General features: G+C 43.3%; 2 protein-coding genes across 3 annotated transcripts in view; both read left to right on the top strand.

Moving 5' to 3' along the window:
• LPP (LIM domain containing preferred translocation partner in lipoma) overlaps positions 1 to 22,673 on the top strand; it is a 715,816-nt gene that overhangs the window by 5,541 nt on the left and 687,602 nt on the right. The window lies entirely within an intron of this gene.
• LOC105740534 lies at positions 19,498 to 20,745 on the top strand. The gene has a single exon (XM_012510744.2). The coding sequence runs from the start codon at positions 19,672 to 19,674 to the stop codon at positions 20,044 to 20,046; it is 375 nt and encodes a 124-aa protein (XP_012366198.1). The 5' UTR covers positions 19,498 to 19,671; the 3' UTR covers positions 20,047 to 20,745.

Below are 22,673 nucleotides of genomic sequence, written 5' to 3' on the forward strand. Positions count from 1 at the left end.
AGTAGCTGTTTGGTGAATGAACAATGTTTATGGACACGAATAAGCATGCATCACCACTTCATCTTACATATTTGTGTGTCTGCCTCCTCTCCACTTTAAAATAAGTTGCTTGAGGATTGCAGTGATGTCTGCTTGTTGATGGCTGTATTCCCAATGCCCAGAAGAGTGCCTGACACATGGTAGGCACTCCAGAAATGCTTGATGAAGAGAGGGAGTAAAATAGTTCACTGCAGCCACAGGATAGCAATCATGGGGGAGCGGGACTGTTTTTACTACCCCAGAATCTTGAGCCGGTTGTTGCTGGCCCAGGTGGCATTGGGCAGTCCTGCCAGCAGAGTGAAGATTGGGGGACTGGGAGTGTAGAGCTGACGGCTGTGAGATTAACTATGCTAAGGGTAATTGCAGTTGCAACTGCTCTTTCACTTTTCCCTCACACAGGTGGTCTTGAACATTCCTCTGTTTTCTTTTCTTTTGAGACGGAGTATTTTTTTGTTTGTTTGGTTTATTTGTTTGTTTCGAGATGGAGTCACACTTTGTCACCCAGGCTGGAGTGCAGTGGCGCAATCTTGGCTTGCTGCAACCTCCACCCCCTAGGTTCAAGTGATTCTCCTGCCTCAGACTCCCAAGTAGCTGGGATTACAGGTGCCTGCCACCACTCCCGGCTAATTTTTGTATTTCTAATAGAGACGGAGTTTCACCATGTTGGCCAGGCTGGTCTTGAACTCCTGACCTCGTGATCCACCTGCCTTGGTCCCCCAAAGTGCTGGGATTACAGGCATGAGCCACCATGCTCAGCCTTGAGATGGAGTTTTATTCTTGTTGCCCAGGCTGTAGTGCAATGGCGCGATCTCAGCTCACTGCAACCTCCACCTCCCAGGGGTTCCAGCGATTCTCCTGCCTCAGCTTCCCAAGTAGCTGGGATTACAGGTGTCTGCCGCCACGCCCAGGTAATTTTTGTATTTTCGTGGAGACGGTGTTTCACCATGTTGGCCAGGCTAGTCTCGAACTCCTGACCTAGGTGATCCGCTGGCCTTGGCCTCCCAAAGTGCTGGGATTACAGGAATGAACCACTGTGCCCAGCCCTCTGTTTTCTTAATCCATGCCTTTTCTTATGCTTTTTACTCTACCTGGAGTTTCCAGCCTCTCTGTCTCTGCCTGTTGTAAACCTGTGATTCTAGGCTCAATATCAAAATCCACCTTGTGCCATGAAGCAATTTCCAGACTCCTTAACCCTTCCAACCCACACATATCTGTGATCAGATACAACTCAATTTCATGTATTGAGTTCAGTACTTATGTACAAAGTGATTACTGTATGCCAGGCAGAAATGCTAGATACTGGTTACAAAGAAAACTGAGATAGGCTCTGCCTTCCAGAGTCTTCATTCTATCATAGGAAAGAAACTGAAAGAGAAGATGCTAAGGCTCTAATAAAGTAATGAGCAAAGGGCTAATGGGAACATGGAGAAAGGAGTGACCAGTCATCTAGAAGAACTGGTGAATGCCTATGGAAAAGAAGACATTTGTTTGGGTTTTGAGAAGTGAATAGGAGTTTACATGGTGGACAGGAGTGGAAGAGCTTTCTAGCCATAGGGACCTTGGTGTATGTGCACAGGCCTGAGGCCTGAAAGTGTTTGAGGAATATAAATGTGTGTTTGGAGATCACTGTGAGAGATAGGGCTGGCTAGGGAGGGTTAGTTGATAAAGGGCTGATGGGCCAAGCTAAAGATGATGGCAGAGGTGGGAGGGAGCAGGAAGGCTTTTATTATTATTTTTTTTGAGCAAAGGAGGGCCTTGTTGGATCTGTATTTCAGAGAGCTCTGGTGGCAGACTGAGGGCAGGTTAAGACCAGAGGCAGAGTCCCAGCTTAGAAGGCTGCTGAAGTGTTCCAGGACAGGAGAAATGGGCCTGTATCAGGTCAGCAGAGTAGGGAGGGAAAAATGGATTCCAGAAACTGTTTGCTGCTAGAATAATATCAGGTAGCTTAATTCCTACTTTTGTCCTTCTAATTGTTTGACAGCTTATCAGTCTTGGCTGGGGAAAATAATTTTTTTAATGTACACCAAAGTTTGTAGTCAACAGGAGAAGGAGCAAGCTGCCAGCCAAGCATGGACTGGGGCCTTCTTGGCCAGAGTGAGCTGATCCCTTGTTATACAGATGAGGAAACTTAGGCCCCAGAAAAGGGACAGACTTGCTCAATCACACCCTTGTCAGCTGAGGTGAAGTTGGGTCACAGCCTTTAATCCTAGGCCAGCCCTGTTTCCAGGTATTTTTCATTCTCGATTTCTGCTGTACCTCACACATTCCTTCCCCACTCCACCCTCCACTAGGAGTTTCTCTGCTTTGGAGAATTTTAGGAGAGGATGTAACTTGTAGATTATCGTGTCTTAGGCTTGAAACTTGTGCTTCCTACTTAGAAAGCAATCAGATTAAGATGGTTCAGTTTGAGTGTGTGTGGTCTGGGGATTTATTTATGTTACTGCCATGGATGGCTGCCACTGATGCTTGTTTGTGAGAACAAGCTATGCCTCCATGCTAACATCAAGGTTCCTTGCTTTTGACAGCTCCCTGCCCCTGCTCTCTACCGTTCTCCGTTAATATTTACTTACTTTTGCTTGCCTAAAGGTTTTTAGGCAATAGTTTTAGATCCATTACAAGGTAGATCCTCTTGTGTTTGCCTCCCCTATTGAGCCTGCCCAATACAATGTATCTCACAGAAACCATGAGTATTTCATAGCCTTCATAGCACTTTTAATGTAGCAAATGCATTTTATAATCATTTTTATTACTTTGTTCCCAATTATAATGCAAGAGACAAGTTGGCTAGATCAGTCTTATCTTGTAGATATTGGTCAAGGGTTCAAGGGTTATAAAACTTTCCTAACTGGGGTGCAGGGCCTTAAGTGGCAGAGTGAGAATCAAACCCCCCTCTCCAAAACTCCTGTCTTGTTCCTTAACTTTTGCAAATGAGCGTAGTTGATGTGAACATCCCTGCAAGCCCTTTACACAGGTGAGAAGTATTATTATTATTTCACTAGTACTAATTAGTAGCATTAGCTGACTATATTCGAGGCTTTGGAAGGCAAGACTAAAAATCAGATTTGGGACCGGGGAGTTCAAAGATCTGGGCTTCACCATACTGGATCATTTTGGCAATACTGGTGATTTTTGGTGTAGGGAAAACGAAGACCAGTGTTTGAGCTAACCACAAGCCCTGTGATCTTGAACAAGTTCTGGAACATCCCTGAGCCTAAATTATCTTTCAGTGGAGATCCTGTGATATATCACAATGCATTTGTGAGAATCAGGGGCATTTCTGTGACGGTGCTTTGTCAACGGTAATGCAGTCTGTACATGTGTCCGATTCTGGATGCCCAGCGGGGCATCTGGCACACAGTGATGACACCTTACTCTGCTTGTGGGGCTCAAGGGATTTAGACCCCGACAACTCCTAGTTCAAGTCCTCGCTGTGCTGTTTAATACAGGGTGCTCTCTGGGTGGTCACAGGCACTATTTGGTTTCTCCATGTATTCATTTTTAGGTCTCTTATTAATGAGGTCACCACGGTTGACTGTAGTGTGCCCCCAAAAGTGGGATGAGTGCCACAGACATTCACGGGCATTTCCAGGTTGTGCACTGATTTGTCACCAGTGGATGGCTGTGCAATGTCCCTTCTTCCACTGCCACCATTCCACCTTCTCTTGGGTTTTGTTTGCACTATTTGTATCTGTTACCCATAGAAGGTCTGCTTCTACTGTTGTAATTGCTTGTGTTGTGACTTTGCATCATAGCTGGAGATCCCTCTGTAGTTCAAATGGAAAGCTGGTGTTGAAGGTGAAACCAGGTCTTCTTCAGAAACTTGTGTGGGAACCTTTCATGGGCTAGATGAGCATGAGGATCAGGACAGGTCAGGCTCACTGACCTTAAAGGAGGATGCTTTGACCTGCCTCCAGCATGCACCCTTCCTGCTAAAGCCATTGTTAGTGTCCCTTAATTACTCAGGCCACCACCCAGCAGCACAACTGTCAACTTGCAGAGGACTTCAGTGGTATCAATAGTGTTCCTTTTTACTCTCATAGGTGTCCTGATTCGGAGGATACATTATATGGTCACCCTACTTATAGGTGAATATTGAGTGAGGTAGTGTAAATAATGTGCATAAGGCCAGGCATAAGGCAAGGACTCAACAAACATCCACTGTTTTTGTTAGAGGAGGTGCTAGGTGCTCAAGAAATGTCTGCTGAGTGGCCAGGTGTGGTGGCTCATGCCTGTAGTCCCATCACTTTGGTAGACTGAGGTGGGTGGATCACGTGAGTTCAGGAGTTTGAGACCAGCCTGGCCAACATGATTTAACCTCGTCTCTACTAAATATACAAAAAAAAAAAAAAATTAGCTGGGTGTGGTGGTGGGTGCCTGTAATCCCAGCTACTCGGGAGGCTGAGGCAGGAGAACTGCATGAACCCAGGAGGCAGAGGTTGCAGTGAGCCAGGATGGCACCACTGCACTCCAGCCTGGGCGACAGAGCAAGACTCTGTCTCAAAAAAAAAAAAAAAGTCTGCTGAATAGACTACATTTATAGAAGTGGAATTTAAGTCTGTTTGAAGGGTATGTCAAGATCGTAAGCACTTACTATTTATGAGGGTTGATAAAATCATGTTAATGTATATCTATAATATAAGAGAGTGCCGTGGGAGAGGCACGCGTGAAGGACTGATGGACTTGTGAATTGCTGGAGCTTGTTGGAAGTGCTGAGCCTTCAGTTAGACATTGAAGGATGGGAAGGCTTAGACCAGGATGCAGCAGGCAGCTGAACTGCTCTGGCTACTGAGAGTTAAGAAATAAGATTGGTTCTCTGTTCATGTGTGTACTTTAGCTGGGTCCCTGAATCTATTATTTTCCATTCAGTGGCCCATCTTGATAACGATCTCTAGCTGTAACCGTGGAAGCCTAATGGTCTACTAAACTCTGTGCCAAGAGGTCACAGTGGAAATTCATTTCCATTATGCAGAGTCATCTGCACTTGTACTTCCTAGTGAATTTCCACTGAAGATAGTTCTTGTTTAGTTCAAGGAAGAAAATAACTTGGTTGGCACCTGGAGCTTCTGTCTTGTTTGGTATGAAAACGAATCATTTTCAGGAAGTGCAATAAAGAGTTGCCACCCACAGGGCTGGGTGTGCCCTGACTCATGGGAAAGGCAAACTCTGCCGTGGCCAGGCAGGTAAGTGACACCTTTTCTTAGAATGAGGTGAAAGATAGGTCAGTGTTCCAGTAGGTGGTCATTGCCACCCTGGAAGTCTCTCTTCTTGGTCATAGTTTAATAGCTTTACCTGGAGAATATCTAGGGTTCCAGTAGTGACAGCTGGACAGGACCCTAAAGATAACATTCTTTCCATAAATTTGACACATTTGTGTATTCATTTGACATCATGTGTCAGGTGCATCTGTGAAAGAATTAGTGATATGTTACTCTGGGTTTTGACGATGGAAACATGAATGCAGTGTGGTCTCTGCTTCCAGGAGGTCATATAAATAATCAAGACAGTATGTAGAAGTATATGCAAAAAATATCTGAAGGGGCTAGGTGCAGTAGCTCACATTCTAATCCCAGTACTTTGGGAGGCCGAGGCAGGAGGATCACTTGAGGCCCAGAGTTCAAGACCATCCTGGGTAATATAGCAAGATCCTATCTTTAAAAAATAAAAAATAAAAAAATTAACCAGTGTGGTAGTGCATGCCTATAGTCCTAGCTGCTCAGGAGGCTGAGGTGGGAGGATCCCTTGAGCTCCAGAGTTTGAGGCTGCAGTGAGCTATGATCATACCACTGCATTCTAACTGGGGTTACAGAGTGAGACTCTGTCTGTCAGAAAAAAAAAAAAAAGTCTGATGGCTCTAATTGGATGGTAACTCCCTAGGGACCTGGGGAAACTCAGATAAAGAGATTGTCATTTGATTGGGCATTGAAGGGTAAGTGGGAATTTTGGGAATTTGTTTGGTGGGGTAGAGGATATTTAAGTGGGAGAAATAACATGGATAGAGACATGGAGGTGAGAAAGTGCATGGTGCCTTGAAAAATCAGAGTCATGAAGGTGGACTGCATAGTAGAGAGGCTATGGAGATGGGTTAGGGTCTACATTGAGAGAAACCTTGATTGCTGTACTGAGAAGTTGAGACTGCATTCTGAAAGGAGCATCAAGTATATCAATGAGATGGCTGGATCTGTGCCTTAAGAAAATAATCAGCTATAGTGTGCTAGATGGATTGAAGGTGAGGGTGCTAGAGACGGCAGGAGCCGCCTGAGCTGCTACAACAGCCCAGGCAAATGATAAAGCAAAACTGAATTAGGGTTGAGGCAGTCGATATGAGAGATGACTCACAGATAGAATAGAAGTCACACAGTCTTCTCATTTTGCATAAGGGGAGACTCAGCCCCTAAGAAAATGACACGTGCAAAGTTCACAGCCCTGGTCCCAGCATAACACTGAGGTGATCTCATCCTCTGCCCAGTGTCTTAGATGGGTGACATAACGGCTTTTGAGAGAACTGCTTGTCAAGGAAGATCTCCACCCTTTTTTATCTTGTAAGGATTCCATGACATCTCTTAATTCTGAATGAGATGAGATGGCTCTCTCTGGAGTTACTGAATCTCTAATTGCTGGAGATATTCAAGCAGTGACTGACTGGACTGTTACCGTGAAAGTTCAGGCATTGGTTGAAAACTCCTCTACGAGGTCTTTAAGACCTATCAACCCTGATTTTTTTTTCTTCTTTCTTCTTCTTCTTTCTTTCTTTTTTTTTTTTTTTAATTTAATTCCTGGGAAAACAGACTTATAACAATCTTATCTGGGAATGCTTTATCCATTTGGCTCCTCAGGATTATTTTAGACAAAAGGCAGAGAGAGTTAAAAATGGATGATTGAGCTCTAAGAATGGTGGCCTGTAGTTCATTCAGAGTAGTGATGGAACAACCATTCTGTTGCCAATAAATTAATGCTCACTCATCTGGGAGATGTTGGTAGGCTGGCCCAGCTTGCAGGATCCTGGTCAAAATGGAATCCATTCACATAGCATAATACTTATCTTGCTGTTGCCATTTCTTATAGGGCTTTATGGATAACCATGTGTTTTCCCACAAATTACAGGTAAATCATACCAGTAGTCCTGCGGATGGTTATTATTACTGTCCAAGTTTAATCAGAAGCTTTAGCCTGGGAAAGGTTAAATGATTTGCCCAGAACCCAAGCAAGTTAAACATTGAACCAGGACTTAAGTTTTCTATTATTGCAATGCCAAATTCTTCCTGTTCCCTGCCTGTGCAGATCTCTGAGTCAGGCTCTAGCTTTTGTTCATATTCATATCCACAGCATCTGCTGCAAATCCTGGAATGTTATAAATAATTTAATAAATGTTTATTGAATGAACATATGAATGAATGAATAAATGAATGAATAATATATATGAAGTAATAAATGATGACTTGAGTTTTAAGAATAGCTTAAGAAATTAAAAAAAAAAAACACCACCACCTAATTGAGTACCTTCTTGGCACTTTGACTCTTGCTTATAGTGGTTACAATTTTTGTGCCTTGCATTATGTGGTTATTGCTGAGGGATGTAGTAGAAACTACATGGATGGTTTGGAGAGTTAGAAGGTTTGGATTTAAATTATAGCTCTGCTAGTTGTTAGCCATATAATCGTGTACTGGTTACTTAGCCTTTCTGAACCTCCAATTCCTCATCTGTAAAAGAGTGCAATAGTATCTTTTACATAACATGATTGTGGAAGGAATTCTATTGTCAGTGTAGTAAAGCCTCAAAGACTGCCATGTTGGCCGGGCGCGGTGGCTCATGCCTGTAATCCCAGCACTTTGGGAGACCGAGGTGGGCAGATCACCTGAGGTCAGGAGCTCAAGACCAACCTGGCCAACAAAGCAAAATGCTGTCTCTACTAAAAATACAAAAATCAGCTGGGCATGGTGGCACGTGCCTTTAGTCCCAGCTACTTGGGGAGCTGAGGCAGTAGAATTGCTTGAACCCAGGAGGCGGAGGTTTCAGTGAGCTGAGATTGTGCCACCACTGTACTCTAGCCTGGGCAACGGAGCGAGACTCCACCACCACAAAAAAAAAAAAAAAAAAAAAAAAAAGGCCTGCCATGCAGTGCCACTAAAAAATGTTATCTTTGTTTTTTTTTTTTCGTTTTTTTAGGATTCTCTGTCAACCCATTAGCTAATAAGGCACTCACTGTCTTTTTCCTTTTATTTCTCCAAATTATGACCTATGGTAGACCCAGTGTTTGCTGACTGGCTAAATAAGTTTTAAGTTCTTTCAGAGAAGAATTACAGCACAAAAGTCCCAACTATTTCTATGACTTTTCAGATCAGTTGCCAGTCAGCCTCCAGAAAGACTACTGACTTGCACAGTCATTAGCAATTTGTGAATCTACTTGTTTCTCTGTGCACTTACCTGGATTTAATTCCATAACTTGCATTTGTCTTTGCTAAATTAATATGTAAGAAATATCTTATTATTGTTTTAATTTGCATTTCTTTAATTACTAAAATCATTTCCCAAGTAGTGGTTTATTGTTTGTGTTTCTCTTTATATGGATTGTCAAATGACAATATTAAAAAATAGTCTGGGCTGAAGACGCTTGATATAAAAGGGCTAAAAATGTTTAATGTTTTGAGTTGCTTAAATTTATTTATTTGTGCATTCATTCATTCTCTCAGTCTTTATTGAGCTACTTACTCCGTGCCAGGCACGTGCTGCACATACTATGAAGAAAAAAATAAACGAATAAAGACAGTGACTTCCAACCTCTTCATTTAACATGTGTGATAGTTGAGGTCTAGAAAAGTGAGGTTAATTACCTAGGGCCGTACAGCTTGTTCAGTAGCAGAGCCAACCATTTATTTGAACAGTAATGATTTTAAATGTTTTGTGTCCGTAGCCTTTTAAACCATGGCGACATCCTGGAAATTTCAGTATTGTGATGTTAAAGAACATCTCTAAACTGTGTCTATGTTGAAAAATCAGAGTCCTGCTTTTTGGTTTAGAACATATGTCACCTGGTTCTTCAGTAATAAATATAATTCCTTCCTAGACCTCTCTAATGCTTAAGTCTAAATTCATTCTTAAATGAATAAACTTAAAATAGGATCAGGAAATAAAACCCAAGCCAAGCATTTCGGACCAACTGTGAACCTCTTTTGACATGTTTTTGGTAAATGAGAAGAACTGATGACATATTTCCCTATCAAATAAAATAGACAATTTAGATTTAATAAGGCAGTTATCGTCAGGTAATAAAAATTCAACTAACTTGCCATAACTATCTTGTTTAAAGTCAATTAAGAGCCTCATATTTCTCACTTGCTGGGTAAAATTTAATAGAACTTCAGTTAAGCACTTATTGCTTATTTAATTCAAAATTAAGTTAATCACCACAGTTGGTAACAACCACTGAGTATTTAATTAACATTCAGCAAACTATCTTATTAAGTCTAAATTAGATACAGACAAGTCTTGTTTGTCCCCATCAGTTTGCAAACACCACCTCCCCCACCTCCCATCTCAAGGGGCCTTTGGTTTTCCTACAGTTTTCCTTTTTTGATTCATCATTTTTATTTTCTTCTAGTTAAGACTTCACTTGGGTGAAAGAGGAGAAGAGGCAGCAGTCCATCATGTTATAGAAACTTTGGGCTCATAGTATAACTGAAAAACTTTTTCAATCTTTTCTTTTTCTTTAATCCCATTCTATTACATTTCACTTTTCAAAAGGTATTGAGCACATTCTCTGTGTGAGGCTTCTTTTAAACCCTAAGGAAGCTATAAAAGAGGTCATTCTGACATATTTGGTTTTATTTTCTCATCCTAGAAATGAGAGGATTGGGTTTAGTTTATCCATGTAACACATATTATTGGCTTGCAGTGTGTAAGGCACTAAGCTGAGTGTTTGGATACACCTTGATTCAGACGAGGCCCCTGCTCTTAAGGAAGACACAGTCCAGTGTGAAAGCTGCAAAGTTCTGCTATAGGAGCACGAAGCTCCTTTAGAATGCTGTGATTCTGTAAGACAGTATTTCCCAAAGTGTTAAGGCTGTTCGATTAAGAAAAGGGTCCTGTAGCCAAGTAAGACGGGAAAAGTCCAAGTTAAACAAAATTAAGGAAATTTCAGTATTGCGTATCTTTACCATGGGATTTTCTGAGTCTTTAATAAACGAATGCACATTCTGACCTCCCAGAAGGTTTGTTTCCCAAAGTTATTTGATCATAGAACCCCTGCACCCCCCACTACCCTTTTTACTGGAGCATTTCTTGGGTTCAGTGATGTAATATGCTTTGGGGAAAGCTGTTGTGGGCTGTGACCCTGGACCCTGGCCACCAGCCTCCCACAGCCCAGAAGGGGTACTCAGACATTCACCCTAGTAACTATGATACAGGGTCAGAATTCTACTTTGTCTGAAAGTTGTGCACATAAAGTGGGTGATTTTAGACATAGAGTCTTTTAACTGGAGTGGAGGGTATGTAACCAGGACAGCCTTTCCTCATGGAGGAGCACTGGGTCTAGTGGGAGATAGACTGTGTAGGCAGAGAGGCCTGGAGGGTTGCCAGAGAGTCATTGGGAACAGAATAATAGTGAAATTCTGACATGGCTGATTTGGTGGAGACTCCCTAACACATTGATATAACATAGACCAATTTTCATTATAGCCTGAATATGGAGAGGTAAGAGGCAATGAATTTTTTGGCTCGGAACTTTCTGCTTTTGGCTTTGTTCCACCTGCGTGACTGCCCATCTGCAGAAGTGATTGTTGATTCACGTCTGTAAGACATTCTCATTCTCATGCTTTGTTTGGGGCAGAGCCTCTGCCTTGTGAATCACTCTTATAAGAGGGAGTCTCAGTTTCTTTCTTTTTTTTTTTTTTTTTTTTTGAGACGGAGTCTCGCTCTGTTGCCCAGGCTGGAGTGCAGTGGTGTGATCTCGGCTGACTGCAACCTCTGCCTCCCAGGTTCAAGCAATTCTACTGCCTCCGCCTCCTGAGTAGCTGGGCTTACAGGTGTGCCCCACCATGCCTGGCTAATTTTTTTTGTATTTTTAGTAGAGAAGGGGTTTCACCACATTGGCCAGGCTGGTCTCGAACTTCCAACCTTGTGATCTGCTCGCTTCGGTCTCCCAAAGTGCTGGGATTACAGGTGTGAGCCACCGTGCCCAGCCAAGGGAGTCTCAGCTTATTCATGAACAGTATCATTCTAGCCGGCCTAGTTTCCATTTACCTTGTCATCTACCACTTCCTCCACCTTACCTTCCCCCCAGCTTCTCTTATTCTGGTGAATCACCTGTGTCTTCATTTTTCATTCTTATTCATCTGAATCATCTTTTTCATCTAAGGCAAGGTACCCTTTTATATCTTCCTGGAAAGACATCTACTTCGTTTAAAATAATGCTACCAATTTCCTCCCCTCTGGTAGTAACCAGCAGATAGAACGTGCTAGATGAGGTGGAGGATAATCTACAAATCTGGTCTGCCATATCATGGGAGATTTCACATAACAGTGAATTGTTTCAGAGCCTCTCAGCAATACCTGCCTTGTTTTTCATATCTGTATCGAAAAGAACACCGGCGAAGAAATGGAAAGACCTGGGTTGTATTTCTCGTTCCATTTTGGGCTTGAATTTTTCCGAGTCTGAGTCTCAGTTTATCTGTGTACGAAATGTTAGGGTTATGCTATGTGTACTCTCAGGGCCTTTTAACTAGAAAATGTTGAATTTTAATGTGTACTAAGTCAACGCAAGCTGCAGTCAACCTGGATTGCTTGATCCTACATGTATTTTTGAGCTTGGCAATATAAGGAAATACCTGCAGTGAGCATAGTTCATGCCCACACACAGTAGGCATTCTATGAATATTGGTTCTCTTCCATCCTGACTGCTTCTGGATTCATTTTCTGTTTATTGCCTGTTGCTTTTTAGTCACCCGAGCTTATCTCTTTCTTGTCTACACCCTCAATGCTGTAAATCTTCCTTTCTCATTCTCCATCTGGATAGCTTCCTCTCTCTTCACCTTTTTCCCTTCTGGCTATGCCTATGGATGCTGTCCACTCTGAAACCTCCCAAAGACAAATGATTGCAATGGAGGCGCAGATTGCGGGGTGGTGGTCCTGGCCAGCTACAAATCTTTCCAAGAGACTAGCACCATTTCTTTATGGAATCATATTGTTGTTCCATGAGTGAGACCAAGTCTTATCCTCGAGGATCCCATAATGGAGGTGAAATGCTTTCTTTTTGACACTTAGTGGAAACAACAGTCCATGAGGTATATTATAAATTGGAAAGGAGGGGGTTTTGCTTTCTAGGATTGGGCAATGCACTACTAGGTTCTCAGCGTGGATTCTTGAGTATCTAGGAAAACTGGTCATGTGGAAAGCTTAAGCTTATTTTGCAGGCCTTGAAAAGACAGGCCGCATGTTTCATTTCACTCTCTACCCGAACTGACACTTCAGGGATGAAAATGTCAGCAGACAGCCAGCAAGTGGCCGACTAGAGGGCATGTTGTGGGCTGGTGGTGCAACTCTTCAAGGATGATATACCAGAGAGGGCAGAGCACAGTTAGGACAAGGCCAAGGATGTCGTTCCAATGTGGAGAGGCCATTGGTAACCTCGGCGAGGTTTGGTTCTTCTCCAGTGGAGATTTTAAGACACTAAGAAGTCACCTTGAGAGTCCTTTTTGCTTCCTCTTCTTTTGTATTAAACGAACTACTCACCTCTCAGTCTTTGCCTTTAGTCCTTTGGCTATTCCTAGTTAAGCCCAATTCCAGAAGCATTTGGAAAGCTCTGCTCTAAGTATGTAGTGCTTAAGGGCCAGAGCTCTGGAGCTACACTGCCTGGATTTGCATTCTGGCCCTGCCAAAAATACCTCAACTTGCTGCTCTGTATTTTTAGGCCTCTGTTGCCTCATCCATAAAATAATAATAAGAAAATTACATATCTCGTTGTGAGGATTAAATGAATTAATACATATAAAGCCCTTAGAACAGAGCCTGACACATGATAAGTGCCTCTTAAATATTAGCCACTGTTATGTGTTACCCTTATTAAGTCACAAAATGGCGATTTGGAAAAGAGAATAGAGATTATCTAAATGATTGTGTTTTTTTTTTTTGTTATTGTTGTCTTTTTAAATAAACTTTTAATTTTGGAGTAATTTTAGGTTGATAGAAAAGTAAAAAGTGTACAGAGAATTTCCATATACTACTCACCCACTTGTCCTCATTTTTGATGTCTTACATTACTATGGAACATTTGTCAAAACTGAGAAACTGATGTTGGTACATTACTGTGAACTAAATTCCAAACTATTTAGATTTCACGAGCTTTTCCATTAACTTCCTCTTTCTGTTCCAAGATCTAGTCCAGGATACCTAGTTTAGGATCATTTTAAAACTTTCATCTTCTTTAATATTTATTTACTTATTTTTTTGAGACAAGGTCTTGCTCTGTGCCCTAGGCTGGGGTCCCCCACTGGTGTGGTCATAGCTCACTGCAGCTTTGACCTTCTGGGTTCAAGCAGTCCTTCCACCTCAGCCTCCGGGGTAGCTGGGACAACAGGTGCATGCCACCACACCCAGCTAAATTTTTGTATTTTTTGTAGAGACAGGGTCTTGCTGTGTTGCCCAGGCTGGTTTCAAACCCCTGGGCTCAAGCCATCCTCCTGCCTCAGCCTTTCAAACTGCTGGGATTACAGGTATAAGCCACCATGCCTGGTCCATATTCCTTAATATTTGGAGAAGGATTCCTTATAGAAAACCCTATTACAGGCGAGGTGCAGTGGTTTATGCCTGTAATCCCAGCACTTTGGGAGGCCGAGGCAGGCAGATCACCTGAGGTCAGGAGTTTGAGACTAGCCTGGCTAACACGGAGAAACCCCATCTCTATTTAAAGAAAAAATACAAAAATTAGCTGGGTGTGGTGGCTCACACTTGTAGTCCCAGCTACTCAGGAGGCTGAGGAAGGAATATCACTTGAACCTGGGAGGCAGAGGTTGCAGTGAACTGAGATTGTGCCATTGCACTCCAGCCTGGGCAACAGAATGACTCCGTCTCAAAAAAAAAAAAAAAATCCAACCTGGGCAACAGAGTGACTCCATCTCAAAAACAAAAGAAAGAAAAGCCTATTACAACCTATAATGTTGTAATCATGTAATCTGGAGCAGCTGTGGATGAAGTCAAGCAGGATGGGACCCACCTTTTTTTCTTTCCCCTGATTTCTCTCCCTGAAGGGCTCCAGCAAAGCAGGGCTTAAAAGTCACTGCATTGAGTCTCCTTGTTCTTACGGAAACAGACTGAGGCCCCCAAAAGTGAAGTGACAATGCTGGGAGAAGCTGGAAGCCCAGAGAAGGTCAGAAAAGGATCTTCAGGATGCCTTGATCCTGTCCCTGTTGAATAAATGAGTGAGCAACCCGCGGGGACTCCCAAAAATCTGGGTTTGGATCCAGGCCCCTCCACCTTTCCCCTCATGTTTCCTTACCTGTAAAGTGGATTCAGTGATCAGTAATGTCTCACAGGACTTAACCCTCACAAAATGCCACAGTTTTACCTTGTGAAAGTTAAGCAAACCATTGTGCCCACTTTTAGCACAGCCTGGTACATATTAGGTTCTCAATCAATGTTTGAAAAAAGAAGCCTTGAAAATTAGGAAATTCTCCCCTTAGAACTTATTTCAAGAAGATTGGGACAAGTTGATGCAAAACAAAGAAGAGTTATTCATGAGGAAATCTGTGACACTCAGGAATGGAACCAGTGTTTGAGTATCTGATAAGCAGGATATACTGTCTGTTTTTATTCTTGGAGGCTTTTATCATACAATACTACATTATGTTACAGTCTGACTTTCACACAAATTGGATCCCAAAACTTCTTACAGGAATTAAAAATACAAACTCGTGGGCAGTATGTGTTTTATAAATTACAGAAAACAGTAGTGTAAAGACATGGCATAGCAAGTGCAGCGAAGCGTGCGCAAGCATTGATACCCGAGGAACGCAGGCATGAGGCAGCAGGGAAGGCACAGCACGCTGGATGAGGCAGCAGGTGCACAGTTCTGTCCCTGGAGCCTGGAGAGGTGGGGGAGGAGGGACATCTCTAGCTGGGAGGCTGGGTGAAGGAGCTGAACCCTGGAGACATAAATACCCTGTATGTCTTCCTTATCCTTCCATTTATGGTCTTACTGAAGGGGGCCAGCTGACTTCTGGAACCTCATCTCCATTGCTTTCCCTCACTCTTGTCTTTGTTGCAGCACTTTCTCTGTTTGGATTACCCTGCCCTGCCATCATTACCTGTTTAATCCAATTGATCTTCAAGGTCCAGCATATTAATACCACCTCTTCCATGAAGCAAGCCTTGATTTCTGTCCATCCCCTTTAAGCAGGAAATAATCACTTCCTCTTATGGTTCTATGGCCCTTTGTCTGTACTGCTTGCATGGCACTGATCACTTCTTACCTTCTCTTGTAGTTATCAATATGCTTGTCTTATTTTGGGCTTTTTACTTCTTTAGGACCTTCCCGTCTGCCTGGAACTTGGCAAACAGTGAACATTTGTTGGATGGATGGACAGGTTTGACACTGCTGACACTAGACTCAAATTTAGTTTCTTTAGAGTAGAATTTTATTTTATTTTATATTTTTTGAGGCAGAGTCTTGCTCTGTCGCTCAGCCTGGAGTGCAGTCGTGGGTTCTTGGCTCACTGCAACTCCACCTCCCGGGTTCAGGCGATTCTCCTACCTCAGCCTCCCAAGTAGCTGGGATTACAGGTGCCTGCCACCATGCCTGGCTAGTTTTTTTTTGTATTTTTAGTAGAGAGAGCATTTTGCCATGTTGCCCAGGCTGGTGTGAAACCCCTGACCTCAAGTGAGCTGCCTGCCTTGGCCTCCCAAAGTGCTGGGATTACAGGCGTGAGCCACCACTCCCTGCCTAGAGTAGAATTTAAACTTGCTTGTCTTTACATCTCCCATGCTGGCACTGAGAAGGTGCACATTCATTCATTTCACAATAAAGTTTCAGGCACTATTTCAGCAGTAAACAGTCCATTTGTTGATAGTTAACACAGAGAAAATAGTACTCATTGGGATGTGTTTTTATACTTGTAAGGTTGATCTGGATTTGTTTGTTTGTTTTGATATGTAAGGGCCAAGAAAGAAAAGGTTTGTTAATCTACGAGTATTTCAGGTGTAGAATGCAAATGCTGTCTTATTCCTTCAACTGGCTTTATACTAAAAAGAGATAACTGGGCTCAGAAAGGTCCCATTTTTCCGATAATACAGCAGTTCCTTACTGACTTGCCTCGGGAGTAAACTCCCTTTCCAGTTTTTAAAAAGATAGTACCAGGATGCCACAGTGCTCATAGTTGGGCTTTTTTGTACATGTTGATTTTTTTTTTTTTAATATAGTGACAGAATGCATACCACTGAGGTGGTAAATGGAAAAAATAAGTGCAGTGGAGTATACTGTCTGTTTCTTGGGGCCTTTTCTATTAATCACAGGAGGAAGCATCAGACATGACCAGATGAGAGAGCCAGCTGACCCAAGTTCATGCCAGCATGCCAGATCAAAATCAGAATGGCAAAATTGGGAGGAGTTGATGCTGTTGAATTGAGAAAGCATAAGGTTCTCAGAGTGCTAGAGCTGGAAGGATCATAAAGGTCATCTAGTCTAATGGTTCTCAAACTCGAAGGAACATTAGGGTCATCCTGGAGAGTTTACTGGGCTCCGTCTCAGAGGTTCTGATGCTGTAGATCAGGCGGGACCCCTGAATTTTCATTTCTAAGAAGCTCACAGGTGCTACTAATGTTGAAGAGAACCTATGATCTAGTTCAACTTCTGGGATTTCTTGCTTGCTTTCTTTTGTAAAAAAAAAAAAAAGTTTTTAAAGATGGGGAAATGAGGCCTGGAAATAGAAAAGATTTGCCTAGAATCGCTAGACAAGAGTCAGCTAGAGTCAAAATCAGGCACCCCGACTCATGGACTGCTTCACGTTGCCATCAGAGATTGTCCTGGAACAATATTATTTTTAGTTCTACTGCAGAATGATAGCTGGGTCTTACCCCCTTTGCCTGATCTGGTCACAAACTTGTTTTTCAGATCTTTCCATTAGGCTCTCTTCAGCTAATTAAAAAAAAAATCAGTTAACCCACATTTATTGACCACTGCTGTGTGTTCACAACTACTTAGATTAGTGGTATAGCAGTGCAGTAGTCTGAAAACATTTTCTCATCTGTAAACAAAGACAGTCACACCTCCTAGGGCTGCAGGAAGTCACTGAACAAATACCTGGCCCTCAGTGTACACATTACTAAAGAGAATAAGATGTGGTCTGCACCCTCTCATGCACCAGTGGCTTCATGAGCAGTGTGATAGAGAGAGACAGCTGAGATTTAGTGGAAAAACACAAGGCTTAGAATTGGGAGAGCTGGGTTCAAGCCCCAGCTTTTCCACTAAATGGCTGTGTAGTCTTGAACAAGTGACCTGCCCTCTCTGAGCTATAATTTGAAATAGACTTAGCTTAAGCAATAGGAAAGCAGTAATGAGCTAGAGGAAGGATAGAAATTGGGAAGAAGTAGAAATCTGCTTAGGAGGTGGCAAGTTTTGGTTTGGGGTGGAATTGATCTGAGGGGGAGGCCTGGTAGAAAGAGCTAGGCGGCATGAGGCTGTCTGAAGGGGTAGCAGGCCTGGGGGTGGTCCAGTGATAGTTGAATGGGTGGGCCAGCCCAGCGAGGGGATTGCCTGCAATCCAGTAGAGATGCCCTCATTTTCATGGCAGGGTCCCCCTGTGCCAGTAGACAGACCCAGGCCTGGGAAGGAGGGCTGGTTGAAGTGAGATGGATACCAGTCTTGGAGCATGGTTGGGGAATCTGGCCAGGGTGATGGCATCTGTTTTGGACTGGGGCCTTGAGGCACATTTTCAGTTCTGCTCCCTGGATCAGCATAGAATGGCAGACAGTACAGTGATTTGAATGCAGGGTTGATCCTGCCACCTTGATTTCTGCCTTTATTTAGCGGCAAAGAGACTAGATCAGAAAAGTACTGGATATGATTGCTGTAGTCTTTCATGATTGATTTAGGAGCTGGGAGAGGCCTGGCTAGGAGTTGGAGGAAGATTAGGTCTTACATGAGCCTCAGCCCTCTCATCTGTAAAATGGGAGTAATGATGGTGATTATACTGATGTTACCTATTCTGGCTGGAGTAAGGATTAAAGTACTTGTCTGTAGGAAGGCACTTCATGGTTAAAACATGAAAAGAGAAGTGCACAGTGTTTTTATTACAGGGAAACACCAAAGAGCTGGAAAGGAATGAGGGCTGGAGAGATGGAGCTGCCCTGAGGACTCTGGGAGGTCATCCTGGGGGCAGAACTTTGACAGTTGCTGCCCGAGGTGGGACAGGGATGCTGGGAAGATGTGACGATGTGCACAAGTGTGTCATGTTCAAGACGGTTCTAAGCCCTGGCCAATTCCATACATGCTCTTTGCTTTTCTCATCCGTAGAGATTTTGACAAAGGTGTACTTGGAGCGTTGATAAAGCTGACACTGCAGCACCCTCAGTTTACAGGTGTGAGAAGAGTGAGGCTCCCACGGTCTCACTTGGACAGGGAGTCAGGGCTGTGATGGAGCTCCTGGAGTTTCTAGGTTCTCTGTCACTTGATAGTCAGTGCTAGGAGAGACCTCAGGGATTCAGTCAATTTCACAGATGGGGAGAGTGAGGCATGTCGGGAAGTCTGGCCCCAGTGGAGGGCACCACATGCCCACAGGGAAGTGTCTTTCCCAGCCCCCTCCTCATGCTTCTCCTCATTTCTGTCTGGAAGTCCTAGTTCTCCTCCTCATGCTGAGACCCAGTTAGGGTGATTGTCCATGTTTCTTCATTTATCTGTTTTTTTTTTTTTTTTTTTTTTTTTTTTTTTCTGTTGCCCAGGGACTACTCTAAGCACCATGCTGGTTGCTGACTGTTTGCTTTTGCAAGATCTTGGAATCTCTGTTTGTTCACATCACAACTCAAGAGAATACGTTCTCATTCTCCCAATATTTGTCTTCTGCCCATTGCATCAAATTGCTCTTCCTTGTTTGGAATTAAACTTCTAGCAATCATTTACCTTTGTGGTTCTCTTAACTTCAGGTCACACTGTTGCTTAGTCAATGTGAGAATTTTTCAGATGTTCTGCACTTTGCAAAAGGATAGTCACAGCCAATGTGTGTGGCAGTGAAGGACACTTGTTGATTCCTTATTTATTGTCTGCTGTTCCGGGGACTGGGGACTAGAGGTGAATAAAGCCTCGTTTGGGCTGCCTAGGATGTTGTGATCGACACAGGAAACAGACATGAAAGCCAAATTGGGGCAGTGGGTGAAGTATTGTAATACTGGTCTCTGTTTATGATATATGGAAGAAGTTTCCTAGTAGCAGGGTGGTTGAGAGAGTCCATCATCATTGCAGATTGGTGCCTCTATGGACATGCAGATATGTTAGGGCAGGGGGCGTGGGAGAGAGAGAGAGACAAAGAGAGAGAGAGAGTGAGCAAGAGAGAGGGAGGGTGAGAGACAGAGAGAGAGAGAGAGAGAGGTTTTGAAAGCATTGATATGGGGTCTACATATTCCCCCCAGCCCCCATTCCCTATTATCATAGAAGCATGCTGCCCTCCAAGGCTTTTGAATTTGCCACCATGAAGAGTGTGCATGGAATCTTCGGCTGTGGCCTTGCGTTGCCCCCTGTCTTCATAGCGGAGCTTCTTTATTTGACACGTGTGTGTGCCTCTGATGAGCAGCCCTTCATCACAGCTCTGCGGCCTCCTCCTTGGCCCCCACCTTCAGCTCTTCAGTTCATTTCCCTCCTTGTTCCCATTGCCACCTGCGGGCTTGGAGGGCCACCTGACACTGTCTCCTTTGGGTCCCCTGTGACTCCAGAGCTCCTCCCCTTCTGGGGCACCCACATCTGCAACACACTTGTTTGCCCAGTGCATTTTCTACACTTAGAGTTCCTCTCGTGCTCTCATATTTCCATTTAAAGCCCTCTCGAGAGGTCTGTCTCCTGCCAGCAGCATTCCTTCTAGTTTACTAGAACTCCATTTCTCATCCTGCCAGGAATCCAGCCATGGAGTGAGCTTCAGCAAGCCTCTCTGCAGTCTTTTGTCTCCTCCAAAATTGTGGCCTCTGGTTGTGAGAAATGGGCATCCTGAGTCAGTGAGAGCAGTGGTTAGCCTGCAGCAGCTTCCCCTCTCCCCCTGAGTGAGCCTTTATTCCTCTTCCTCCTCTTTCACTCAGCCTCATCCTGCCTTGGGTCCATTTGACAGAAAATGGCACCTTCAGGCCTTGTCTTTTGCATGGCATCTGTGCCTGACTGGTCAGAAATTACTTGTGAAGCAACATAGGGGGTTGCTGGTTGGGTCCACTTTTAGGATGAAGTCAGAAGGGCTCATGAGTGATGCTTGGCCAATAAGAATGTATTGATTTGATTTCCTAATTTCATTTCCAGACACCAATATATGCATAGCCTTGTTTGAAGAAAATTAAGGAGAACCATTTTGTAAATGGCAATGAGTGTAAGACACTTAACTATCTTCCTTCTCTTCCTGGCACGGGCGTCTGCGCTCCCTGACTCTGCTTTTATTAAAGGTGTCTGGGAAGGCATTTGTCCTTTGGCTTCCCAGCTGGCCTCTTGCCTTCTCACTCACTGCCTCCCGTAGCCTGTGGGTAGAATCCCTCACCGTGCCCACCTTGCCCTGCTATCGTCTGACCTCGCCTCTGTTTCCAGGATTTGCTCTGGCTGTCCCCTGCCAGTCATGCTCTGTGCTTGCTACTCTGAGTGTGTCCCTGGTCCCACTCTCTTGCAGCCTCTGTGTCTTAGCACATGCTACCCTGATGGCCCCAGGGCCCTTCCCCTTTGTTTCTGTCTGGGGAATATTCTGTCTCCTCTTTCTTGAACCTCCTTATATTCCCTCAAAAAGACTTAAGGCAAAAACAAACCTGAACTTACTATCTGTGGTATTTTTCTGTTGTAAGCGTAGGACCTACTCATAGTAACACATTTCAAAAATATGGAACTGTATAAAGAAAATGAGCATCACTTATAAATCACTATTTAGACACAAGCATTATTTATGTTTCTAATATTCTTTCTTTAGCGGTGCTTTTCATGATTTTATGTGCATTTGCATTTTACTGACTAAATATTACTATATAAACATTTTCATATCTTGCCACTTCACCTAACAATAGAGCATGAGCAGCTTCTCATGGCATTAAGAATTGTTTGTACATGTAATTTTGAATGGCTGTATGCTGTTTCATCTTAAGAATATACCATAATTCTAATTTTTTGTCATAAATAGCACTGTGATGAACATAATTCTTAACAAAATTCTTTGTCTGCACCTATGATTATTTTCTAAGGTAGATTATTAGAATGTGAAATGCCTTGCAGAAAGGACAATAACTTTTTCACCCTTAGTTTCAGAGAGAACATGTTGTCTCTGGAGAAACATTGAAACATGGACAAGCATAAAGAAGAAAATGGGCCTGGCGCCGTGGCTCATGCCTGTAATCTCAGCACTTTGGGAGGCTGAGGTGGGCGGAACATGAGGTCAGGGATTCGAGACCAGCCTGGCCAGTATGGTGAAACTCCGTCTCTACTAAAAATACAAAAATTAGCTGGACTTGGTAGCGCATGCCTGTAATCCCAGCTACTCAGGAGGCTGAGACAGGAGAATTGCTTGAATCCTGGAGGCAGAGGTTGCAGTGAGCTGAGATTGTACCACAGCACTCCAGCCTGGGTGACAAAGTGAAATTTGGTTTCAAAAAAAAAAAAAAAGAAGAAAGTAAAAACCACCTGCAGTCATTTGCAACAGCCAGTGTGAAATTTGCTACATAATTGTATCTGTGTATCTATCTTTCTACCCTACAGGTTGCCAAACATTTTCCGTAAAGGACTAGGTAGTCAATATTTTAGGCTTTGCAGGCCATACATGGCCTCTGTCTCCTCCTCCTCTTGTTTCCGTTGCTACTTCAAGATTAACTATAGAAAAATTATTTCTTGCTAGTAAGCTGTATAAATATCAGTTTGCCAACCTGGTTCTAGCCTCAAAAGTGGAGCAATTCTGTACATACTTTGAAAGCAATGTTTAAAAATTTATTTTATTTAATTAATTAAAAAATTAATTGATTACTTTTTAGAGACAGGGTCACTCTCTGCTGCTCAGGCTGGAGCACACTGGCATGAGCATAGCTCACTGCAGCCTTGGAAATCCTGGCCTCAATCAATTCTCCTGCCTCAGCCTCCCAAGTAGCTGGGACTACAGGTGCACGCCACTGCACCTGGCCATGTACATACTATTATGTAATTGTTCTCTTCCACAATTTAACTACTTCATCAGCATCCTCATAGTTTTCTGTTTTAGGCAACCCAGATATAATTACTGGCTTTCTGCTGGGATGCCCACAGCACTTTGGCCAGGTCTCTGATATAGAATTTAAGGCACGTTTTATTGCGAGTATTTGCTGAGATGTCTCTTTCTTAAGTCTAACTCCTCTTGCGTCTTTCCAGCCTCAGCACATTTCCTGAGTGGTGCTTAATAGATGCTCAGCAAATCTGTGTGGAACGATTGCCTTAGGCTGCAAGTTTATCCCTTCACAATGC

Source organism: Nomascus leucogenys, chromosome 11, assembly GCF_006542625.1.
Source record: "Nomascus leucogenys isolate Asia chromosome 11, Asia_NLE_v1, whole genome shotgun sequence".
Classification (NCBI taxonomy): Eukaryota; Metazoa; Chordata; class Mammalia; order Primates; family Hylobatidae; genus Nomascus; species Nomascus leucogenys.

Bases quoted from the DNA above. Each gene is read 5' to 3' on its own strand.
- LOC105740534 (XM_012510744.2), top strand. From the start codon at position 19,672: ATGCTGCCCTCCAAGGCTTTTGAATTTGCCACCATGAAGAGTGTGCAT.